Consider the following 26,643-nt stretch of genomic DNA (forward strand, 5'->3'; position numbering starts at 1 on the left):
TGATTTCTAGAATAGAAAAGGCCAGTTGGTGAGCTGCCAGCATGGCTGCGGTCTACACAGTGTGCTAATCCCCCCCACTGGATATAGCTGCTCCAACAGGAGGCCAGGTGACCTGGCAGTCAGTCAGACAGTCAGTCACTTTAATACCAGTAAGACCAGTGAGTCAGACCACCGACTGAAGCGAAGGGAAGCTACTGATTACAGCGCTCTGACTCAACCGCGCTATGGAACAACACACACCACAGACCATTTTTAGGCTTTTTTTTCCCTCTTCTTTTTTTCATATTTTCTCATATGCTTGACAAAAAAAACTGTTATTCATTCATTTCATATCGATTCATCTGAAACGAGACACATGTACAAATGTGCTTGTTGAAAGGAGTGAAACCCTTTCGCTTAAGTGTTTACTTTCACTTGGACCCCAGACGAGTGTGTGTGTGTGTGTGTGTGTGTGTGTGTGTGTGTGTGTGTGTGTGTGTGTGTGTGTGTGTGTGTGTGTGTGTGTGTGTGTGTGTGTGTGTGTGTGTGTGTGTGTGTGTGTGTGTGTGTGTGTGTGTGTGTGTGTGTGTGTATGTGTGTGTGTGTGTGTGTGTGTGTGTGTGTGTGTGTGCGTTTGAGTGAAGGGAAGCTGTGTTTTATTAGTCAGACTTTTACAAGGGGACATCCTGTTGTTAATAAACCGCGACCATCCACACGCTCTCTGCATGTTTACTTGGGGATGTTTAAATACTTTCCTCCCTACCGCAGACAACACACACACACACACACACACACACACACACACACACACACACACACACACACACACACACACACACACACACACACACACACAGAGAGACAGGTTTACAACTTAGCCTCACACAGTAAAAGTGGCTGGTTGGTGGTGTGCTCCGAGTCATTTAGATAGTGATTAAGGGTTTATGTGTTGAGTGACTGACTGACTGACTGACTGACTGAGTGCTGCTGCAGAGGAAGGAACTGAGCTTCCACTCCTGCTGTGAAGAGGCAGCGAGATGGTTCCGCTGAAGGACAAAACAGTAATACAGTTTATTTAGAATCACTGGAAATGTGTTTGTCTGGCCTCAGATCCAATGTTTAATATCAAATTGTTTTGCATTTTGACTAGGGTTTCCAAAGTTTGATCCACGCCAGTGTTCCCCTAATTTATGTTCCAACTCCACTAGGGCTGACCCCTATTAATCGATTAGTCGACTAATCGGTCGAAAGGAGCCGTAGTCGACTGGCCAACCTCTTAGTCGAATATAATTTTATTTTTATTTTTTTTATATATCTTTTTTTTGTATCATTTTTTCCAATAGAAGAGGCCTAGAAGCGTGGATAATGCTAATGGCACGCATACCAGAGGCTAACTGCCTACGAAAACAGGCACAGAGGCACTGAAAGAGGATTTCACCCATCTAATGAACACACTAGACTAGACAAATATCAAGATGTATCCATCAGTGGACCAATTGCATGCTTTTGCAGAGGACAAGAAGCCTTCAGTCGACTCCTTCAGACATTAAGCACCCCCCACAGCCCAAATGGAATGATACATTTTTTTTTTTAAATATTATACCTTTTTTATTTTTTTTAAGTCGACCAATAGTCGACTAACGGCAAATTTTGGCCAATCCTAGTCGACCATCCAAATCCTTAGTCGGGGACAGCCCTAAATTCCACACAATCCCACATGACGATGGGGGAGAAATGGGACCTGTCTGACCATCTATCATGATCATATCTACATCGTCCATCTTCAGCTGTTGGTTAAAGTTAGGAGACGAGTGAGTAGTGAAAAGGACCCTCTTCTTTGTTGTGGATATTGGTATGATTTGCTGCTGTGCCAGACAGAACGTCAGGAGAAGGAGCATGACATGCAACAGAGGCCTCAGGCTGGATTTGAACCCACAACGTCGCGATGACATGGTTTCCCGCTTAGCGGGTTGAGCCACCAGGACGGACGCCCCTCTACCCTCTCATCTAAAACTAAAACCTAGCGTACATAACTAATGCTAATCAGCTGCTTCTGAGGTTGAGGGCTTCTTGTTAGACAGGAGGTCCATTGTGTGTCAGTGAAATAGTTTTGCTACTGCAGGGAGATCAGCCGAAGGCACCCTCGGAGGGGGGCTTCCCACTCTCCAGGACATGTGCACCGGGCGCTGCAGGGCCAAGGCTCAGAGAATAACCAAAGACTCTAGCCATCCAAACAACTGCCTCTTTGCACTGCTGCGGTCAGGCAAGCGCTACCAAGCACAGAGAGACTCAAGAGGAGCTTCTATCCCCAGGCCATCAGGAGGCTCAATGACTCTATGCAACACTGACCCATCCATTCTACACTCATTGCACACACATCCACACGCACACACTCACTTTAAACATTCACCTTTAACATTCACTTTAGACACTTTAAACACTTTTTAACACTACACCATATTTTACCAATTTGATCTATTTATTACTAAAAGATTTGCACTACATCTACATTGCAGTGCATTTTAGCATTTTGTTGCACGTTTTGTACGTTAGCTTTGTATATTGTATATTTTGTATACTGTAGCATTGCAAGCATTTCACTGTAATGTAGAGGTATCTTATATGTGACAGATAAAACAAAACTTGAACTTGAACTTGGTGGGTGACGAGCCTGCCCAGGAACCACTGGCACACCGCTCCTTGCTTCAGTCACCTCCCGTACAACACGTGGGCACCACTGGCACACCGCTCCTTGCTTCAGTCACCTCCCGTACAACACGTGGGCACCACTGGCACACAGCTCCTTGCTTCAGTCACCTCCCATACAACACGTAGGACCCACTGGCACACAGCTCCTTGCTTCAGTCGCCTCCCGTACAACACGTGGGCACCACTGGCACACCGCTCCTTGCTTCAGTCACCTCCCGTACAACACGTAGGCACCACTGGCACACAGCTCCTTGCTTCAGTCACCTCCCGTACAACACGTGGGCACCACTGGCACACAGCTCCTTGCTTCAGTCACCTCCCGTACAACACGTGGGCACCACTGGCACACAGCTCCTTGCTTCAGTCACCTCCCGTACAACACGTGGGCACCACTGGCACACAGCTCCTTGCTTCAGTCACCTCCCGTACAACACGTGGGCACCACTGGCACATGTAAACCATTGTGATATTGTGGTTTCCCTCCAAAAAAGCACACCGCCACCAGAACCCAAACGACAGGAAGTGCCCATGGGGTTGGATCGGTGTCTCCGTGACAACCGGTGAACGCGCTGGACATACGAGGGCCCCACCCGTTAAGAAACACAATAGTCCTCAAAAAAGGAGTCCAGTTCTAGACAGGAATACATCCTGGCTTCTCTCCAGCGCCAACACGCTGTTCAGACTTTCTGTTTGTCTGCCCATAATCCCAAGGGTGTCCATTCAAGGCCTACTGTTACTTTCTCAGATCTGACTTATACTGTATGTGTGTATGGTAGAGTGCACACACACACACACACACACACACACACACACACACACACACACACACACACACACACACACACACACACACACACACACACACACACACACACACACACGCACATAGTTACAGTCCTGGCCCTAATAACAGACACACTGGTAGTGGCTGAGGTCCTAATAAAGGGTCTGTCAGCACGTCTGATGTCTGTATCAGATATTACTCCCTCTATTCAAAGTCTGTCACTGAGACTGCAAGAGGTTGCATTAATACAATAATAGGCTTATATAACCCAAAGCATTGTTTGAAGCAAGGCACAAAACCGCATGATTTTTTGTGTCTAATTTTAAACTGAAGAACGACTTCTCATTGTATGTTCTTGTAAATCATTAGACTCCCTTTAGCTGGAACAGCCCTCTCTCTCTGGCTTGTTTGAGATTTATCTGGAACGAAGAGAGAGATTCACAATTTTATGGCCATACAGGCCTACTATCCTACTATACAGTCTACTATACAGGCCTACTAGCCTGCTATAAAGTCTGCTATACAGTCCTACTAGCCTGCTATAAAGTCTACTATACAGGCCTACTAGCCTGCTATAAAGTCTGCTATACAGTCCTACTATCCTGCTATAAAGTCTGCTATACAGTCCTACTAGCCTGCTATAAAGTCTGCTATACACGCCTACTAGCCTGCTATAAAGTCTGCTAAACACGCCTACTAGCCTGCTATAAAGTCTGCTAAACACGCCTACTAGCCTGCTATAAAGTCTGCTAAACACGCCTACTAGCCTGCTATAAAGTCTGCTATACAGGCCTACTAGCCTGCTAAACACGCCCACTACACTGCTAAACAGGCCCACTACCCTGCTAAACAGTCTGCTACCCTGCTATACAGACCTACTACCCTGCTATACAGACCTACTACCCTGCTATACAGACCGACTACCCTGCTATACAGACCTGCTACCCTGCTATACAGACCTACTACCCTGCTATACAGACCGACTACCCTGCTATACAGACCTGCTACCCTGCTATACAGACCTGCTACCCTGCTATACAGACCTACTACCCTGCTATACAGACCTACTACCCTGCTATGCAAGCCTATGGGACGTCCAACACTACAGTGCTCTGGTTAGGAGCAGGATCAGTCTCTCCTGTTGAAGGTGTAGACAGCTCTAGTGGTCTCGTGCCTTAAAGTTGTTATAAACACCCTCCCTATCTCTACAGTTTTGGTCCACATGCAGCACACACACACGCACACACACACACACACACACACACACACACACACACACACACACACACACACACACACACACACACACACACACACACACACACACACACACACACACACACACACACACACACACACACACACACACACACACACACACACACACACACACACACACACACTGTGAACCTTGCCTGCTATTTTTAGCACCATGCTACATTAGCACGTCATACTCCATTGAAGGTGCTCCGTGCAGCAAGCATGTTGATAAGGGCACTGATTTTCTCCCCTCACGCATGCAATCACACACAATGTACACACACACACACACACACATGCATACATATACACACACATGCACCCATGTACACACATACACATACATTGATTGATTGATTGAAAAGTTTATTAACAGATTGCAGAATGGGTACAGTACAGTACAGCTCAATACATACAATTGTTAAGGGGATGCAGACCAGAGAAAGACTTTCGTCTTGTTTACATCAGGGTCCCCCATTTTCAATTCATCATAACATATATGACATACATGACATACAGATAGACAGTACTGCTACATCTATACATTTATGACATATCAGATTTGCAAATACAGTACTGTTTGTGATACAAAAGTGTCCAGAAAAGGAGTGTATATACATTTGGCATAGAAACTGTACATTGGAGGAGGTTGGTTGGGTGGGGTGGGGTTGGGTGGGTTGGGTGAGGGCTGTACATTGGAGGTGGGGGGGGGGGGGTTGGGTAGGGGACACACACACATTTTACACTGTACATTGGAATATTGACAAAGCCTTACTTGGTCATTTACTGTACAACTAGGTTAGGACATTTGTAGGGGCCAGTTTCGAATTGCAGTCTCACGTAGGTGTTTTTTGAGAGTGTTTTTGAAGGTGGGTAGTGATTCACATTCCTTTACAGCTTTAGGCAGGGCGTTCCACATTGATGTGGCATAATTGCGAAACGTGTTTAGTCCCTTGTTTGAGCCGAATCTGGGTTTTACATGATTTGTGGAGCTCCCTCTGGTGTTGTGATCGTGGTATTCACTGACCTTTGGGAAGTATTTTGACATGTACATGGGTACACACATACTGTACATACATACACAGTCACACACACACATGTACACACACACACATACATACATACACACACACATGCACCCATGTACACACACATACACACGGGTGCCCATGTACACACACACACACACACACACACACACACACGTGCCCATGTACACACGTGCCCACGTACACATACACATCTCCTCTATTATCCTTCTCTCCATTGTTTTCCCAGGCTGTTAAAATTCCTGGGCTGTGTCCCCTCCTCTTCTCCCTCCCTCCTTCTCCTCTCCCTCCCTCCTCCTCCTCCTCTCCCTCCTTTCTCTCCTCTCTTCTGTCCCTCCTCTCTCCTGCAATAGTTTAATATTTTCTCTCCTGTTTTTTCTTCTCCCTTCTTGCAGCTTAGTGTAATTTTGCCTAAACCAGTGTGTGTGTGTGTGTGTGTGTGTGTGTGTGTGTGTGTGTGTGTGTGTGTGTGTGTGTGTGTGTGTGTGTGTGTGTGTGTGTGTGTGAGAGTGAGAGTGTGTGTGTGTGTGTGTGAGAGTGAGAGTGTGTGTGTGTGACTGCCACAGCTGACAGATGCTAACATTGTAGTGTGTACTGTAGCAGTAACTTTGTAGTGTGTACTGTGTTGTAGTGTGTACTGTGTACTGTAGCAGTAACTTTGTAGTGTGTACTGTGTTGTAGTGTGTACTGTCTTGTAGTGTACTGTGTTATAGTGTAGCAGTAACTTTAACTTCTGAGACTCCACTCTACTTCTGTAACAAGAAACAGACTCAAGAAACGGAGGTTGTGTGTGCGTGTCTGTCTGTGTGTGTGTGTGTGTGTGTGTGTGTGTGTGTGTGTGTGTGTGTGTGTGCGTGCGTGTGTCTGACTAAACAAAGCCGAAGCACTTCGTATGGTGGGGCCACAGAACCCCCCCCCCCCCCCCCCCCCTTCATCACTCCTCCGCTGACCCTCTACACACACACACCTTCTAGCCACAGAACCCTGAGCAGGAAACGTAGTCCCTTAGGGAGGGAGGGAGGGAGGAGGGGGTCAGGAGGCGGAGGGGAGGTACAAACCAAACGCCCCCTCCTCCCTGCCTCCCTCCCTCCCTCCCTCCCTCCTCCCTCCCTCCCTCAGCTCTCCTAACCGGGGTAGTACAGGAGGTAACACACACACACGCAGACAAACCAGCCTACAGATGGTGAACACCCTGCCGGCTCTTTCTGTTCCCCTGATCCTGGAGGATTTAACACACAGAGGACTACGTCTTGGGAGAAACCTTCTCGCCCAGCTGGGTTTGGATTTATTTAAAGAGGAGCGGATGGTTCATAAAGAGGACGGAAAAGAGAGGAGAAGAAAAGCAGAAGGGAGGAAAAAGAAACCGCCTCCCTCCCTCCCTCCCTCCCTTCTCTCTGTGGGGTGAAGTCATCCAGCCTGGGGAACAATCCTGAACGGGACGGCCCGGTCTGGACCTGATCAGAGACCCCTCACCCTAGGTCCTCTACTTCTCCTCCTCCTCCTCTTCCTCCTCCTCCTCCTCCTCCATCTTTTGTTCCTTCCTCTTCCTCCTCATCCAGTGTTTTGTTTTAAAACTACGTGGTTCGCCCCCGAGTGGAAGTGCAGAGGATTGGACTTCTCGAGGCTGCGGCGTGCGCGCGTGTGTGTGCGCGTGCGTGCGTGCGTGCGTGTGTGTGTTTCTACCAGCACACCTGAACGCTGCCTGTGACGTGTCTCCCCGACCCCTCAGGTGTTCCAATGGCGTCAGCTGGAGAACCTTTACTTCAGAGAGAAGAAGTTCTCCGTGGAAGTTCACGACCCCAGGAGGTGAGTTTATATCACGGTGCGCGGTGGTGCCAGCTTCCTCCTCGACACCGCCACGGTATGCATGGCTCTTTTCTAACCCGCATTCTTTCTGGTCTGTGTCTGTCGGCGCGCTGGCCGTTTTGTTTGGGGTTGTGTTTTGATGTAACCAACGATGTTGGAACGATGTACCAACGAAGAATTCACTCATGGAAAAACAGTTTGAGTATGATTTGCCTCTAGAACCCTGAGAGCCGCTGAACAATGACCGTCAGGGGCTTTAGCTCTTGAGCAAAGCAGGTCATTTTCTTTGGCACAGCCGGCATTACCCAGAAGAATGACACTTCCAGCGGCTGTTAGCTCTATTCCCCGGCTAGCTTAGTGTTTGAAGTGACCCCGTATTAACCGAGATTCATATCTGCAGGCTTCAAAGTACCCTGGCTTCTTTTCCGTACGCTGACTGTGTACGAATGTTGTCGAGAATCAAACGGTATATGAAGGTTTAAAAGGGAGAGATTGAGATCTGATGCAAGAACAGTTGCAGAGTTTTTCTTGGCAGTGGAGCTGGATATGGGGGGGGGGGGGGGGGGATCTCCCAGTTGGTCATGACACAGATTGATAGGCTGATTATTAACGCGCCCGTGCGCGCATACATACACACACGCGCACACACACACACACACTGAGTCGCAGAGTGAACCCTTGATAGTTAACCGCAGAAGGATGGATGACTGTGTGATCGCTGTTATGCGGAGGAAGTGACCTCTCTTCTGTTTATTTAACATCCCTAGTATGTGGAGTGTTATTCTAGAGAGAGGGAGAGATAGAGAGATGGAGGGATGGAGAGAAGTGGAGAGAGGGCCAAGGAGAGCAGGAGTGGTGTTTTTCTTTTAAGGAAGCAGTCATTAGTGCTCGCTGGTCTTTTGCTCCTCTATGATGTCTGTTTAAACAAGGAACGAACCTGCACGGGGACAGCATGTGTGGCTCTGCTAAATATCTTCTCTCTCTCTCTCTCTCTCTCTCTCTCTCTCTCTCTCTCTCTCTCTCTCTCTCTCTCTCTCTCTCTCTCTCTCTCGCTCTCTCGCTCTCTCTCTCTCTCTCTCTCTCTCTCTCTTCTCACTCACTCCATTTCTGCCCTTCCATCATTATGTAGTGGAGGTAGTAACAGTAGTAGTAACAGTAGTAGTTGCTGTAGTGGTAGTAGTAGTTGCTGTAGTGGTAGTAGTAGTTGATGTAGTAGTAGTCTTAGTAATAGTAGCAGTAATCGAAGTAGTGGCAGTGATAGCAGTGGTACTTTCAGTAATAGTAGCAGTAGTGTTATTTCCATTAGTGTATGAGTGTATATCCATTTGTCGTATTCAGTGTATATAAGGAGGCCTGGTGTCCGCTCCAACTGTAGGGCGTCGGTGACCAGGAGGACGTTTGGCCACAGTGGCATCGCCGTTCACACCTGGTACGCTTGTCCTGCCCTCATCAAGTCTATCTGGGCCATGGCCATCAGCCAGCACCAGTTCTACCTGGACCGCAAGCAGAGCAAGGTCAGTCCCACTGCCTGGACACAAAGACACACCGATGTTAGTCCAACTAGGCTCAAAGACACACTTACCGACATTTAGAGAGAGATGTTAGTCCCACTGGACATAGGCTAAAAAATACACTGATCACTGACACTTAGAGAGATATGTTAGTCCCACTGGACATAGGCTCAAAAATACACTGATCACTGACACTTAGAGAGAGATGTTAGTCCCACTGGACATAGGCTCAAAAATATACTGATCACTGACACTTAGAGAGAGATGTTAGTCCCACTGGACATAGGCTCAAAATATACTGATCACTGACACTTAGAGAGAGATGTTAGTCCCACTGGACATAGGCTAAAAAATTTACTACAAACTAACTGTCGATACTTACAGAAAGTCGTTAGTCCAACACGGCACAACTCAAAGACACACTAACTGCCGACACTTACAGAAAGACGTTCGTCCAACACAAGACACATTGCCATTACAAATGAAAGACAGCACAGTATGGCTACTTGATATTTCAACTCCATTCCACTCTTGGTTATGTGTGAGATGTTTAAGCTTGGCATGCGAGCTGCTATACCCCATCCCTGGTTTTGCTAAAGTGTTTTGGTTTCCATGTTTCTGGCTATTCGCGCTATAAAAAAAAAAAAGGAACAACCGAATTCTACTGAGGAAAGAAATTCTATTATTCCATTCAAAATGTTTAAATGATTAAGGTTTTCAGATTCCATCAAGTGTGTATAGGTTCTGTACAGACTGTACAGATTCTTAAGAGAGTATATTTGAGTGGTAAGCACGTAGTCAAAGACAGTCAAACCTGCGTTTAACCGTCTGTAGTGTGGTAGTGAAAGGGTTAACCTTCTGAAAGTGTGGTTGTGAAAGGGTTAACCCTTTGCCGTGTGGCAGTGAAAGGGTTAACCCTTTGGTAGTGTGGCAGTGAAAGGGTTAACCCTTTGGTAGTGTGGAAGTGAAAGGGTTAACCCTTTGGTAGTGTGGTAGTGAAAGGGTTAATTGAGCAAAATACACTTGCGACGCGCCTGGTCAACAACCCCTTCCCTTTGTTTCCTCTGTGGATCGTCTAGTCTAAGATCCACGCGGCTCGGAGTCTGAGTGAGATCGCCATCGACCTGACCGAGACAGGAACACTGAAGACCTCCAAGCTCGCCAACATGGGCAGCAAGGGCAAGATCATCAGCGGCAGCAGTGGCAGTCTACTCTCTTCAGGTCAGTCTGTGTGTGTGTGTGCGCGCGTGTGTGTCTGTGTGTGTGTGTGTGTGTGCTGGAAAAGAAATTGGAGAGACAGAAACAGCTGCTTTTGGAGCTGCTTTTGGGGGGAGAGAGGGAGAGGGCATTGATTCTTGGAGGAATGTTTTTACACACACACACACACACACACGCGCACCCCACGCAATCTTTTTCTGTATGTATATAGAATGGGACCCCCACCCTCCTGTCACCCGTACCCATCCTCAAGAGGCCCCCCTGCTTCTAAATTTAGTGTGTGGGAATGAGCAGGGTTGAGGGATGGAAGAGTGGGTGTGGTTACTTTGTCCTGGACCTGTGGAACAATGCCTTTCTGTGTCTCCCAACGAGGTCAGAGGTCAGGGAGAGGAAGAGAGAGAGAGAGAGAGAGAGAGAGAGATGTGATGAGCATTGAGAGGAGAGGAACGTTGCACATGCAGGAAGCGTCCCGTACAGAACCCTCCAGAGGCTTGTTAGTGGGTTTCCTTCAGACAACAGCATGAAGACGCACCTGCAACAGAACAGTGTAAAATAACGACCCTCCCACCACACCCCTCTGATCCAGGCCCCGCCCACCCCTATCAATTCTCAACCAATTGCACTTATGTGTACACACACATACTGTACGTTCATTTACATAGTTAGAAAAAAAATTGTTAAAAGATTATCTACTGTAGTATGTAATAATATGTGTCCGTTTCTGCGCATGCTTATAGTTACAGAGACAAAAAACTACCACTAGAAGAAAGAAAAGTGCTACTGAAGGTTCTACGTTAAAAAAGATCCAACTCAATTAGGTTATAAAACCCCTCCTTGTTCTATAGTGAAACGACTTGACACAAGTTCATACGTAGACGAGGACAGCGACAGCGTACCATCTCCGGGTTGAGGACACAAGCCTGCGTGTCTGATGCCTAACACCTCACTAAATCAATTAGAGTGTCCAGGGAGGTCCCGTCTGCGCCACAGACACGGCATCCTTGTCCTGCGGTAATACCCTGCATGCTGCCCTGTATTTCCAGCTCCCCGCAGCTCATTCTTCTGGTACGGTATGTTCCTCCATCTACCCCCCACAGCACCACTCTCCATCTGTTCTCACTATCATTCCCCTCTCTCTCCCTTTTATCTCTTAATCCACTCTATCTGTTTCTCCCAGTTCCTAATCTCTCCCTACCACCCTCCTCCTCCTCCTCCTCTCCTCCTCCTCCTCATCCTCCTCACTCGTTACCCCTCCTCTATCTCACCTCCCTCGCTCTACAGACTGTCCGTCTCTCCCTGTCTGTGTCCTGTCAGTTGGTCTCAGCGGGGGGGGGGGGGGGGGGGGGGGGGGGGTGACAGTGTGTTCATCTCACGGCACACAGCTGACCGGAGGGCGTCTCTCTGCCCCGGCAACAGCAGCATGTCGCTAGGCTCTGTGATCCAGTCGCCTGTGCATCCTGTTCCCTGCTGCAGTCCTCCTGACAGCCAGATCTAGTCCATAGATCATCGCCAAAAAATAAAGTGTGTCCAATTAGCTGGAAGGCCCTTTGTGGAAGTGGAAGCGTTCTGACGGAGAACTTGTGCATCAGTCGTTTCACCACACAATAACCACATACAGAAGAGGGCGTGTTACTACAGTATTAATACTGTACAACACAGAGAGGGCGTGTTACTACAGTATTAATACTGTACAACACAGAGAGAGAGCTTGTTACTACAGTAGTAATACTGTACAACACAGAGAGGGCGTGTTACTACAGTATTAATACTGTACAACACAGAAGAGGGCGTGTTACTACAGTATTAATACTGTACAACACAGAGAGAGCTTGTTACTACAGGTATTAATACTGTACAACACAGAGAGGGCTTGTTACTACAGTATTAATACTGTACAACACAGAGAGAGCTTGTACCTACTACAGTATTAAATACTGCTACAACACAGAGAGGGCGTGTTACTACAGTATTAATACTGTACAACACAGAGAGGGCTTGTTACTGCAGTATTAATACTGTACAACACAGAGAGGACTTGTTACTACAGTATTAATACTGTACAACACAGAGAGAGCGTGTTACTACAGTATTAATACTGTACAACACAGAGAGGGCTTGTTACTGCAGTATTAATACTGTACAACACAGAGAGAGCTTGTTACTGCAGTATTAATACTGTACAACACAGAGAGAGCTTGTTACTGCAGTATTAATACTGTACAACACAGAGAGAGCTTGTTACTGCAGTATTAATACTGTACAACACAGAGAGGGCTTGTTACTGCAGTATTAATACTGTACAACACAGAGAGGGCTTGTTACTGGCAGTATTAATACTGTACAACACAGAGAGGGCTTGTTACTGCAGTATTAATACTGTACAACACAGAGAGAGCTTGTTACTGCAGTATTAATACTGTACAACACAGAGATGAGCTTGTTACTGCAGTATTAATACTGTACAACACAGAGAGAGCTTGTTACTACAGTATTAATACTGCTACAACACAGAGAGGGCTTGTTACTGCAAGTATTAATACTGTACAACACAGAGAGGGCTTGTTACTACAGTATTAATACTGTACAACCCAGAGAGAGCTTGTTACTGCAGTATTAATACATGTACAACACAGAGAGAGCTTGTTACTGCAGTATTAATACTGCATGACACATGACATTATGGTACTACAGTACTACATTATGGTACTACAGTACTACAACATGGTGCCTACAGTACTTAGTGTTTAGTGTTGCATTGGTTCTCTGTTTGTTCACAGCAAGAAAAAGTGGGGTTTTGCAGAGAGAGAGAGAGAAAGAAGAGAGTGAAGAGAGAGAGAGAGAGACGACGAGAGAAGAGAGAGAGAGAGAGAGATGAGAGGAGAGAAGACTGACGAGAGAGAGAGAGAGGTCACAGAAGACTGGGACCAGCTCAGAGCCTTGGTGTTGCAGCTTGTGCGTCACATACTTTGTCCTCAACTTCTCCATCCCCCAAACATACCACACACACACTCAGTCACACACATACAGACCACCGGAGCGAAGTCTCCTTAATCGAAATGTTCCATTCACTTCCCTGTAAACATCCTGGAGGCCAGCAGGTGCATTACCACCCAACCCCCCCCCCCCCCCCCCCCCCCCCCCCCCCCCACACACTCACACACGCACACACCACACACTTTCTCTGTCTCATACACACACATGCACACAGAGTCATATGCTTTTACTGTAACCTCCTGCCCTTACCTGTGTGTATGTATGTATGTGTCTGTATCTGTCTGTCTGTCTGTCTGTCTGTCTGTCTGTCTGTCTGTCTGTCTGTCTGTCTGTCTGTCTGTCTGTCTGTCTGTATGTCTGTCTGTGTTGCGTGCGTGCGTGCTGTGCGTGCGTGTGTGTGTGCGTTCATCCCACAGGCTCTCAGGAGTCCGACAGCTCCCAGACAGCTAAGAAGGACATGCTGGCAGCGCTGAGGGCCAGACAGGAAGCTCTGGGGGAAACTCTCAGACAGAGACTAGAGGAACTCAAAAGCATCTGCATCAGAGAGGCGGTGAGACAGCAGACAGACACACACACACACACACACACACAAGACACACGCATGGACATGCTCACATGCACACATATACGCGTCCTCAGCAGAATCAGGTTTATTCACAGAGTGCATCGACACACATACAAGGAATGTGTTATATACAAAACATATACAGGATGGTAGAGTTATATACAGAACATATACAGGGGTGGTAGAGTTGCACCCAGTAGGTGTGAATGAATTAATGAATTATTTAACAGATTGCAGAATGGGTACAATACAGTACAGCTCAATACACACAATTGTTAAGGGGATGCAGATCAGAGAAATACTTTCGTCTTGTTTACATCAAGGTCCCCCATTTTCAATTCATAGTGAATTGTAAGTAAGGGTGCAACTTGCTCCGTGCAATCCATTCTTTGTGGATCTAGCCCTAAGTGTAAGTCTTAACAATAATCAGGTTCTACACTGACAGTTCAGTTATCAATCCACTAAATCCGCATGCACATCGATAATTCTGGAGCAAATGTTTTTGGAACCCTCAGTGATAAAAACTTTTACACAGACTAATATCTTGCTCTCCTTTGTCACCCTCCTCCCGTCCCGTTCAGGAGTTGACAGGGAAGCTCCCCAAAGAGTACCCCCTGGGCCCGGGGGAGGAGGCCCCCACGGTGACGAGGAAGATCGGCACTGCCTTCAAACAGGACGAGCTGAAGATCCTCCCTAAAGGAGAGGTGAGATCCCTCTCTGCCTAACTCTTTCTCCGTTCTTATGGCCTAAAGGAGAGGTGAGATCCCTCTCTGCCTTCCTCTCTCTCCGTTCTTATGGCCTAAAGGAGAGGTGAGATCCCTCTCTGCCTTCCTCTCTCTCCGTTCATATGGCCTAAAGGAGAGGTGAGATCCCTCTCTGCCTTCCTCTTTCTCCGTTCTTATGGCCTAAAGGAGAGGTGAGATCCCTCTCTGCCTTCCTCTCTCTCCGTTCTTATGGCCTAAAGGAGAGGTGAGATCCCTCTCTGCCTTCCTCTCTCTCCGTTCTTATGGCCTAAAGGAGAGGTGAGATCCCTCTCTGCCTTCCTCTCTCTCCGTTCTTATGGCCTAAAGGAGAGGTGAGACCCATCTCTGCCTTCCTCTCTCTCCGTTATTATGGCCTAAAGGAGAGGTGAGACCCATCTCTGCCTTCCTCTCTCTCTCCTGTTACGTTCCAAGGCCCGGTCCTGGCTGGACTGGGCATGAGAATAACATTGGACAGTGCTCTCCTCCTGACATTGGCTCCCTACCTCCCTCTGGTGACCTAAGCCCGATGGTGCGGTCTGCCATTTTATGTTGGTTGCACATTATTGATTGGATTTCTAATATTCTGTTATCCTGGGCCATCCCTGTCTGTGTTTGATGTCACCCCCTGTTGGGTTGTTGTGTGTCATTGCCTTTGTGTCTAGTTGTGTTTATGGTGTCTTTGCTTTTGTGTCTAGGTTGTGTTTGTGATTCTGTGTTTTGGCCAGGTGTTGATCATTGTTAATTAGTGTTGGTATTTAGGTGTCTGTTTGTCCTCATTTCCTTGTGGTGTCATTTCCTCCTGTACCCCGTGTTGTTCCCGTGTCGTGCCTGCCTTCCCCGTTGATGTCTAGTGAGTCCTTGCCTGTATACTCCTGTCGTTTTCTTGTTTTCCTTCGTTGTTTTGTTAGTAGTAGTGTCTTTTATTTGTATTGTATATTGGATCATTAGTAAACACCCCTTCTTCAAGCATCGCTCCTTGTCTCTGCCTCCGTTCCTTCTCCCTTGTCTGCAAACTGTGTTCTCACCTTCATTAGCACCCCAATCGTAACACTCTCCGTTCTTATGGTATAAAGGAGAGGTGAGATCCCTCTCTGCCTTCCTCTCTCTCCGTTCTTATGGTCTAAAGGAGAGGTGAGATCCCTCTCTGCCTTCCTCTCTCTCCGTTCTTATGGTCTAAAGGAGAGGTGAGATCCCTCTCTGCCTTCCTCTCTCTCAGTTCTTAATAACCCTCTTTTTTGTTATAATACCAGTCAGAATACTCTTCCCACAACAATGTAAGTCCATGTGTACCACAGCCCCAGTGGTGAGTCTAGAAGGTTAGTGCTTAAAGTAAATAATAGCTCTGGCTTTTTAATGTTTTTTAACTGAGTAGTATTCGAGTCATTTGTTTTAAAGCTGAGAATACCCCACACTTTATGCCTGTATAACTACTTATTAGAGGACAGATTTAGTCTTGGGCATATAAATAGCTGATAATGGGCTAGCGATGGGATTATTTGGACGGTAAGCGGAGGAGAGAAGCCACAGTCTGAGGAGTCTTGGATGTTAGAGAAGAAGTCGGACTGAATCTCAGTCGGACTGTTGTTTTTCCTCTCTCTTTTTGTGCCACGGGTAGATTTTCCAGAGCTACAGAACTTCTAAAAATAGTCTGTCTGTGGTCTTTGCCACAGGAAGTGGTGATAGTAAGAGAGTTTGTGTGTGTGTGTGTGTGCGTGTGCGTGTGCGTGTGCGTGTGTGTGTGTGTGTGTGTGCGTGGGTGGTTGTATGCATTGAAATCCAGTGTTACGAAAACCGCTGTGCAATCAAAGAAATCGTCATCAATCTGTGTTCCTTCAGTACACACACACGCACACACACACACACGCATGCACACACACACACACACACACACGCAGGAGCCCCCCCTGGTGTATACATGCTAATCATACTGGGACACATTTAGTAGAGTAGTTCATGTATACATGCTATCATACTGGTGCACATTTGGTAGAGTACACCCACCTCTTTCTCTTTAACCACCTCAACCTCGAAACAAATCCATGGACTAAAGTGAATGGTTCAGTCTGCACACTGCTCATCTGTCTGTCTCTCTAAGAGGAGGACTGTGTGTTGACTGACTCCACCACTAAATGACCTGCTCATTCCACGTAACTATACCTGGTTGAGTCGACGCGGTTCTCGTCCAAAACAATCAAGAATCATAAATGTACTCTTACAGAGTGAAATAATATACACTTCCAGTTTATCTGTATAGCAGCGTGGTGGACCCTGTGATGAACTGTGATTGGACTGTTTGCTTGGGCTCTTTCAGTGCCTGGAGGAGAGGAGAGGGAGGGAGGGCTGATGGAGGACTGTTGTTATTGGGGAGCAGGGGGTCTCAGTGGAGTTTATCTGCTGGTGGGAAAGTGGGGGGCTGTACTACAGATAGATCACTTCCGCTCTGTGTTTATGCTGGCAAGGCCGCTGTGTGCCTGTTGGCGCAAATGTGTTATGAGGGAGAGTTATCGTGTGACGGCTTGTTTTTATGTCTCTTGTTTTGTTTTCCCTGGCTGAGGCGGGGGACTGTTGCTTTATGCAGCTGAAAATGTATACATGCGTCCAATCGGTCATTACCTTTTGCATATCGGGACTGTGTGGTGTGTGTGTGTGCGCAGTTATTGTTCAGTATCAACACAGTGTGAGATGCTGCTTTATTGGACCATTGAAGTGGATGCTGTCATGCTTCAACCAGGTTGTCAGGTGTCCTAATGTCATGACAGCATGTATAAGGTATATGTCCCATGCCTGGGTGTAATTGTATGTAGACATTAAATTAATGATTTGCGTGTGTGCGTGTATTCGTGTGTATTCACAGGAGGAGGAGCTGGAACGTCTGGAGAGGGAGTTTGCCATCCAGTCCCAGATCACGGAGGCCGCGAGGCGATTGGCCAGCGATCCTCACGTGACCAGCAAGAAGCTGAAGAAACAGAGGAAGACGTCGTACCTGAACGCTCTGAAAAAGCTCCAGGAGATCGAGAACTCCATCAACGAGCACCGCGTCCGCTCTGGCAAGAAGCCCACGCTGAGGGCATCGCTTATCATAGAGGGTGAGTCCGTTTAGCTTCGCCTGTCTCACACCCACATCATATCTCTCTGTCTCACACCCACATCATATCTCTCTGTCTCACACCCACATCATACCTGTCTGTCTCACATCATACCTGTCTGTCTCACACACACATCATATCTCTCCCCTGTCTCTCATCTTCAGGGATGTAGTGGATAGATTATAGCAAGTAGCATCAGATTGATGAAAATAAGGGTATTTTCAAATAAATAAATAAGTTATAATATATAGTATTAGTGATAATTTATTTTATATTTGACCACTGCATCATTGCTTATGAACCATCTAACCTTTCATCCTTTGTTACATGATCCCTCCAGAGGCCAATATTGGTTCTGAAGAGAGCTCCCTTTCGGACGCCCTGGTCTTAGACGATGGTAAGTCCTCATCTGTTTCTTTACTGAGAGATACAGGAACTGCATAGAACTGCTCTTCCCACTGCTCATAAAGGACATGGTCTTGAACAGCAGAATCTGTCATGCCGTCAAACAGTGATCTCTATGTTTTGGTCTGATGTGTGGGTTGGAGTAGAGTGGGTTGGTATTGTTGGCCACATCTTAGGTTCTGCCAAGAGAGTTACTATGGCCAGCAATAACAACCCCTCCCCCCACCCCCACTCATCTCCAACCCATACCTCAGACCAAAACTAAACAAATGTGCAATAACCAAGCAGGGCTGTTTGACCAGAGGTAGCTGTTTGACAGCATTATAGATTCTACCCATAATCACTGAATTTCAGTGCTTGAATATGTTTTTCTCCCACACCTAGGACAGTTCAATTTGTATTAATGAACACTGACTTCTGCCTCCTATCGCTATAAATGACAGAAGAGAACAATTTTTTCATGTACAGGTGCTTTGAGAACGATTTGAAAAACAAAATAAATTGAAAACGTGACTGTTTTGAGGAATTTCACGAGGACATGGGCACATTTTATGACTTTCACTCCATTGGTTAACACTTCAACAACAGTGGTTTGGGAGTAAAACTACAGATCAAGATCCACTAAGTTAGTGTCTCATTCACTCTCAATGGGGTCGTTTTAAGTTCTGTAACTGGGATGTCTTAGGGTGCTTTCACATATAGTTTTGGTGGACTTGGTGCGGTTCTGGTGGTGAAGTTGCAACATTGTTGCATTCTTCATTTGGCTCATCTGCATTCACACAGCAATTTGTCAAGCGCACCAAACATTCTGAACAATGTCACGTGGTCGAAAAGGGTGCTCGTCTATTGGACAATAGAGAGTGGAAATGTGTGTGTGGCTGCGAGCCTGTGTGTGCGCGCGCGTGTATCTGTGTGTGTGTGGACTGCGAGCCCTGTCTGACTCCAGATCAGCGGAGGCGGAGTTTTTTATTTTGACGTGGCATTGATCCATTGTTCTATTGAAGCCCATTACCACCATCCTCTCGCTAAACAACTTGTACACCGCATTGTTTTTATGAGTGCCCACAAGTAGCTGTTTTATTTGGTCTTCTGCCCATATGTGTACAGTGTGCTTGTTTTGCAGTGAATGCCGCACGCCGCGGTAATAATAATAATAATAAGCTGCAGTGTTTTTTTCTTCCTTCTACCCAAGATGCACAGTTTATCAGGAGACATGTTTAGGCTACAGTGTGCTTGTTTTGCAGTGAATGCCGCGCGCCGCGGTAATAATAATAATAATAATAAGCCGCAGTGTTTTTTTTCTTCCTTCTACCCAAGATGCACAGTTTATCAGGTGACTTCCTATATTTGGTCCGTGTTTGGTCCGATGAAGCGAACCGAGACCTATGTTTTTTGGCGGACCAGAGTTTGCGTGTTTGGTCCGCACTAGCGTTCGACTGCGCATTAACACAAACCCAAAAAAGTGGACTATCGAATTCTGGTCCGATAGTCCGGACCAAACAGCTCCTGTGTGAAAGCGACCTTAGACCAGAGACTGGGCTGTCCTAGACCAGATACTGAGATGTCCTAGACTAGAGACTAGGATGTCCTAGACTAGAGACTGGGATGTCCTAGACCAGATACTGGGCTGTCCTAGACCAGATACTGAGATGTCCTAGACTAGAGACTGAGATGTCCTAGACTAGAGACTGGGATGTCCTAGACCAGATACTGAGATGTCCTAGACTAGAGACTGGGATGTCCTAGACCAGAGACTGAGATGTCCTAGACTAGAGACTGGGATGTCCTAGACTAGAGACTGGGATGTCCTAGACTAGAGACTGGGATGTCCTAGACCAGAGACTGAGGCGCCGGTTACACCTTAGTTTCGTTTTCGGTTTCTCCAGATCGCAACTCAACGGTAGCCAAGTGAGACATACGTTTGCAACCCGAGTACTTTCGTTTTGTCACCTGAGCACAGTGATGTAGTACACTGCCAAAGCAGTAGGTGGCAGTAGGTGGCGAACATGAAGGCAATTTCAACCAATCAGGACTTGAATGTGCCAATACACTTCCTGCAAAGAAAATGTCAACAAGGCGCCATCTTTGCCTATTTACCCAATGCAGCAATTCTTTTTCAGCAAAGTCTAATAAAAGTGCAATAAATAAAAAACGGATACATTCACTGTGTGTTCTGCCTGTCATTTGTTGATGAAACAAAACTAACATCAACACAAGTGACCACCAAGAGCGGATAGTTTAGTCTAAAAAAAGATCGGTAGCTACATTGTTAGCTGCATGCTAACATCAATGGAATATGCCATTATAACAGTATAGCATTGTGGCTAGAAGCTAACGTTAGCTCACGCTAGTTAGCCAGCACCAAACTGATGATATCGAGAGCTATCAGTAGTTAGATAACATTAGAGACAACGCTGTGTGTATTAAACAAAGGTGAATAGATGACTGGGCCATTTTGTTTAATGCTTGTTAAGTTGAAAGAGGAGCTCTGAGCTAACAGGGTCTGATAGCTAACGTTAGCCAGCTGCTCATGCAATCGGTAATGCTAGCAGAATGAATGGATGTAAACTTTATTTAACATATTGCATATGGGTACAATACAATACGGCTCAATACAAACAATTGTTAAGGGAATGCAGACTGTTGTAGCTTGGACTGGGGTCCTTATAACAATAACTTGACAACACATGGTAGCTGCAGCTATTTGGGACAGCTCTGCTGTAACCGGAAGGGCGCGCAGATGGTATCTACTGCGCATGGGCGTTTTCGCAACAACGGCTCCGTGAAGGCTACACGACTGTTGTCTGCGAGTTTTGGCGCTGCTCAAAAACGGAAAACACAATTTAGCGTTTCAGTAGGGGCCACAACGTATCCGCCAAAAAACGCATTTCTGTGTAAAAGGGACATGAAACGTATTCAAACGTATTCAAAAAACAACCACAAAAACACTAGTCTAACATGGGCCTGAGATGTCCTAGACTAGAGACTGGGTTGTCCTAGACTAGAGACTGGGATGTCCTAGACTAGAGACTGGGATGTCCTAGACCAGAGACTGAGATGTCCTAGACTAGAGACTGGGATGTCCTAGACTAGAGACTGGGATGTCCTAGACCAGAGACTGAGATGTCTTAGACCAGAGGGGCAGTATTTGTGATTTTAAGTGGTATTCCCCTGGTGTTGCCACGTCATCTACGTCATGTCTGCACTTTATGTGCTCATTTCATCATGCAGAATTTTACATTCTACTAAAACTGAATCAAACCATAAACAAGGTGGCCTGTTGGGATGTTAGATCATAATGTGAAAAACTGTGATTTTATATGTCTGCTCATTTTACCCTTGCTATTATTTGATTTATTTTTACACCCCACTATCCGCTGAGTGCATACTATGACCTTTATCATGTTTTGTAACAGATTACAGAAATTCAAGAAGCCTATTGGAACGTGAGGTTCTGATATGATTTGATTAATATATCTGCATTATTTTATCCCACTTTATGCTTTGCTCTTGCTGCTTGTTTTACACTGATTTTATGTATTATTTCTTACTGATGTAAAGCACTTTGAACTGCAATCCCCTGTATGAAAGGTGCTATACAAATAAAGTTATTATTATCTAAAGTAACAGCAATGCTCCAATTTGATCCGACGATGTCTTGTCTTTCAGATGACCCCCATGTAACGGGGACTCCCACCTTCTCTCCGATAGCGTCCCCACACAAGGGCCTTCCTCCCCGGCCTCCATCGCATAGCCGCCCCCCTCCCCCACAGTCCCTGGACGGCCTGCGACACCTGCACTACGCGCGTACCGACTACGACAAATCCCCCATCAAACCCAAGATGTGGAGCGAGTCCTCGCTGGACGAGCCCTACGAGAGGATCAAGAAACGCACCTCACACTCCAGGTAAGGGAGAGATCTTCTCTCTGCACTTGTCGTTGTTGTGTATAATGATCTCTATTGTATGACTTAATATAGGGGGGCACAATGCCAATTGTTCCACTACCAATATCAATATTGAGTTATAAACGTTGAACTTGAATTTTTCCCACTCTAGCATTGGCGAAATCGATAAAGATACTCAATGTTAGCATGGTATCGACCCAATATAGCTTACAATACCAGTGTTGGTGTCAGAGCATGAGGTGAGGCGGACCTTTAAAAAAGTGAATATCAGGAAGGCAGCAGGACCGGACGGCATCCCCGGCCGCGTCCTAAAAGTCTGTGCCGACCAACTGGCCCCGGTATTCACTGACATATTTAACCTGTCCTTAGAACAGGCTGTCATCCCCACCTGCCTGAAGAAGTCCACTATTATCCCTGTACCCAAAAAATCCAAGCCTGCTTGCCTCAACGACTACCGCCCTGTAGCTCTCACCTCCATAGCCATGAAGTGCTTTGAGAAGCTAGTAAAGGGCTACATCTGCTCCTCCCTCCCCATCAACATGGACCCCCTGCAATTTTCATACCGCCCCAACAGGTCCACGGAGGACGCCATAGCCCATGTGCTGCACACAGCAGCATCACACCTGGACAAGAGGAAGGGGAACTATTCATCGACTACAGCTCGGCATTCAATACCATAGTCCCCTCCATACTCATAGCCAAGCTCAGGGACCTGGGCTTGAACTATGACCTCTGCCAGTGGGTCTTGGACTTCCTGACGGAAGACGCAACTGCACCTCCTCATCCATCACCCTCAACATAGGGGCACCCCAGGGCTGTGTTCTGAGTCCCCTCCTCTACTCCCTGTACACACACGACTGTGTGGCTCAGCGGAGTAGCAACACAATCATCAAATTTGCTGACGACACAGTGGTGGTGGGCCTGATCTCTGCCAACGACGAGAGGGCCTACCTGGAAGAGGTCAAGGTCCTGGCGGGATGGTGCCAGGAAAACAGCCTCTCCCTGAACGTCAGCAAAACAAAGGAGATGATTGTGGACTTCAGGAGGTCGGGGGTCAAGGACTACAGCCCCCTCAGCATCGACGGGGCACCGGTTGAGAGAGTCAACAGCTTTAAGTACCTCGGAGCCTACATATCCGAGGACTTGACATGGACCACACACATTGACAGTGTTGTGAAGAAGGCACGACAACGCCTCTACTTCCTCAGGCGCCTAAGGAAGTTCCAAGTCAGTCAGAAGATCCTTAAGAACTTCTACTCATGTACAATAGAGAGCATCCTGACTGGCAACATCACCTCCTGGTTTGGGAATAGCACTGCACAAGACCGAAGCAGACTACAAAGAGTGACACGTTCAGCCGAACGCACAAGTGGAGGGGGGCTCCCCACCCTCCAGAACATTTACAACAAGCGGTGCAGGGGCAAGGCTAAGAGAATCATTAAAGACTCCAGTCACCCGAACAACTGCCTCTTTGAACTGCTGCGGTCAGGCAAGCGATACCGGAGTGATGGATTGCACTACAACTCGTACACCTTACTGTAAATTGTACCTAAATTGTACCTCATCCCATTTCTGCTTTGCACTATATAGTATTGTACATTAGTACACTGCATAGTATTGTATATTATATGGTAACTCAGTTACGTCTATTCTGCATCGAACATTGTACATATGTCTATACTGAACACTGTGACCTCATTTTCTACTTCTAATTTACATGCTATACTATGTTATTTGATACTATCTTGTCTAGCACAGTCTCTGGAGCGTAACAGTAAGAAGCATTTTGTATGAAAGTATTCTGTACTTCTGTATGACAACTATTAAAGAAACTTGAACTTGAAAGAGCGTTGCACTGGCCGTTCCCTGATTTTATGTATACATTAAGATGTTTCAAGAAACCTGTCCTTCCCTCTCCTCTCCCTCCTCCTATCCTTATCCTCATCAACATCATGTGTCTCACGGAGACATGGCTCACGTCGGCGACTCCGGACAAAAGCGCCTCTCCCTCGGACGCCTTCACCGTACTACGTGCAGATCGAACGGCTGCCTCAGGAAAGAGCATCGGCGGCGGGGTCTGCCTCCTCACAAACAATTCCTGGGTTAATCCCGAAGGGGTGCATGTTCTCTCGAACTCGTGTTCCCCGGACATGGAACACCTTTCTATCCTGTGCCGTCCGTTTCAGCTCCCCAGGGAGTTCACCGCGGTCATCATGACCGCCGTATATATTCCCCCACACGCGAATACGGGCAAAGCGCTGGGAGAACTACACGATCACCTCAACAGACACCAGATCAAACATCCGGAGGCAGCGATGGTAGTGGCCGGCGATTTCAACCAGGCAAACCTGAAGAAAGTGATGCCGTCCTTTTTTCAGCACATCGCCTGCTCCACGAGAGGGAAGAACACACTCGACCACTGTTATTCCCCGTTCAGAGCCGGCTACAAGGCAGTAGCCGCTCCGCCATTAACGGGGCCCTCAAGCTCGAGTGACCACGACTCCATCTTGCTATTTCCCGCATATCAACAAAGATCACGTGACGCCGTCGTGCCACGTGAGACAAAGAAGTGGACCGACGAATCAGAGGCCACGCTCCAGGACGTGTTAGCAGACACGGATTGGGATATGTTCAAAGGAAGCGCCAGTGACGTCAGCGAGCTCGCAGACACAGTGGTGAGCTACATAACAACAATAGCTGATGGTATTGTCCTCACGAAAATGGTGAGGGTTTTACCAAACCAGAAACCGTGGGTGGACAGCACTATTAGAGCAGCTCTGAACTCTCGCACCACCGCCTACAACCTGGGTAGAGAGTCAGGAAACATGGAGGAGTATAAGGCTTCAGTCTATACTCTACGCAAGGCTGTTAAACTTGCTAAGAGGACATATGCTGACAAACTGGAGACACAAATGGCACAAAACGACACAAGAGGATTATGGCAGGGACTGAAGACAATAACTGACTATAAAGTCAGCGCCCCCTCAGTGGGGAGCGACGACGCCTCCCTCGCGGACAAGCTCAACACCTTCTACGCTCGGTTTGGTGTAGACAGTGGCGCTGCTGGCTCTCCGGCTAGTGACGTCACTGGCGCGCCGGCTGTTGTGGAGGGGGGGGGGGGGGGGGCAACCGCGGGGGGGCGGGGACGCTCTCTCGTTGTCGGAACACAGTGTGAGAAGAGCATTTATGCAGGTGAACACCAGGAAGGCTGCTGGCCCAGATGGCATAACAGGACGCATACTCAAGTCCTGTGCCAACCAGCTGGCCCCAGTGTTCACCGCCATATTTAATCAATCCCTGGCGGAGTCAGTGGTCCCTGCCTGCTTCAAGATGTCTACCATCATCCCTCTACCGAAGAAACCCTCCCCAACATGTCCAAATGACTACAGACCGGTGGCACTCACCTCTGTGGTCATGAAATGTTTCGAGAGGCTGGTCAAGGACCACATTTGTGCCTCCCTCCCCAGTGATATGGACCCTATGCAATTTGCATACATGACAAACAGGTCCACCGACGACGCGGTCTCCCAGGTACTGCACAGCGCCCTCTCGCACCTTGACCGTCAGAAGGGGGGCTATGTGAGACTGTTGTTCATTGACTACAGCTCAGCGTTCAACACCATAGTCCCCACCAGACTGGTGGACAAGCTGATCGAGCTAGGTCTGAGCGCCGCCCTGAGCGCCTGGGTACTGGACTTTCTGAGCGAAAGACCCCAGGCGGTCAGGGTGGGGGGTCAGACCTCCAACACCATCACCCTGAGCATCGGGTCCCCCCAGGGCTGTGTTCTGAGCCCCCTGCTGTACTCACTCTACACACACGATTGTGTGGCCAAGTTCAGCTCCAACTCCATAGTGAAGTTCGCAGACGACACGGTGGTGGTGGGGCTGATCTCGGACAACGACGAGAAGGCCTACCGGGAGGAGGTTGAGGTACTGGAACGCTGGTGCCAGGACAACAGCCTGCTCCTGAACATTGGTAAAACCAAGGAGCTGATCGTGGATTATAGGAGAGGACAGCAGGAGAAGCACACACCACTGATGATTAACGGGGCTACCGTGGACAGGGTGAGCAGCTTTAAGTACCTGGGGGTCCACATCTCAGAGGACCTGACATGGTCAACACACATAGACACAGTAGTAAAGAAGGCGAAACAGCGCCTCTACCACCTGAGACAGTTAAGGAAGTTCAGAGTATCGGGGAAGATACTCCAGTCCTTCTACTCAGGAGCTGTAGAGAGCATCCTGACCGGAAACATCACTGCCTGGTATGGAAACAGCACGGCACAGGACAAGAAGGCCCTACAGAGAGTGGTGCGCTCAGCCGAGCGTACCACGGGTATTGCACTACCTCCCCTGCAGGTTCTATACAACAAGAGGTGCAAATCCAGAGCCTGCAGAATAATGAAAGACCCCCACCACCCCAATAACAGCCTGTTTCAGCTGCTGAGGTCAGGCAGACGCCTGCGAACCCCAGCTACTAGGACAGAGAGGCTTAGGCTCAGCTTCTTCCCCCAGGCCATCAGAGTCCTGAACAATGAACATTGAGTACCACAGAACACTGAACTATCCACACATAAGCACACATGAGCACACACACGACACGCACGCTGTGCACGCTCACACACTA

General features: G+C 47.5%; 2 protein-coding genes across 3 annotated transcripts in view; both read left to right on the forward strand.

Moving 5' to 3' along the window:
- Positions 1-7,591, forward strand: part of LOC311245346 (FERM domain-containing protein 4A-like) — a gene marked incomplete at its 3' end in the record, with an annotated part of 51,364 nt that extends 43,773 nt beyond the window's left edge. The window contains exon 6 of the mRNA XM_084335189.1: positions 7,511-7,591. Within this exon, the coding sequence (XP_084191315.1) occupies positions 7,511-7,591 (81 nt within the window). The remainder of the gene's footprint in view (positions 1-7,510) is intronic.
- The window catches only part of frmd4a (FERM domain containing 4A), a 42,848-nt gene that overhangs the window by 4,998 nt on the left and 11,207 nt on the right, over positions 1-26,643 (forward strand). The window contains exons 4-11 of one of the 2 annotated variants that reach the window (XM_084335318.1): positions 7,511-7,586; positions 8,959-9,101; positions 10,178-10,319; positions 13,727-13,860; positions 14,457-14,579; positions 17,473-17,704; positions 18,045-18,101; positions 21,779-22,016. In XM_084335318.1, coding sequence (XP_084191444.1) covers positions 9,054-9,101; positions 10,178-10,319; positions 13,727-13,860; positions 14,457-14,579; positions 17,473-17,704; positions 18,045-18,101; positions 21,779-22,016 — 974 coding nt within the window. In that variant the 5' untranslated portion in view covers positions 7,511-7,586; positions 8,959-9,053. Of the gene's footprint in view, positions 1-7,510; positions 7,587-8,958; positions 9,102-10,177; positions 10,320-13,726; positions 13,861-14,456; positions 14,580-17,472; positions 17,705-18,044; positions 18,102-21,778; positions 22,017-26,643 lie in introns of those variants that run through there. The other variant, XM_084335317.1, reaches the window with a different exon arrangement.

Source organism: Notolepis coatsorum, assembly GCF_963971535.1.
Source record: "Notolepis coatsorum genome assembly, chromosome: 18".
In the NCBI taxonomy this organism is placed as follows: Eukaryota; Metazoa; Chordata; class Actinopteri; order Aulopiformes; family Paralepididae; genus Notolepis; species Notolepis coatsorum.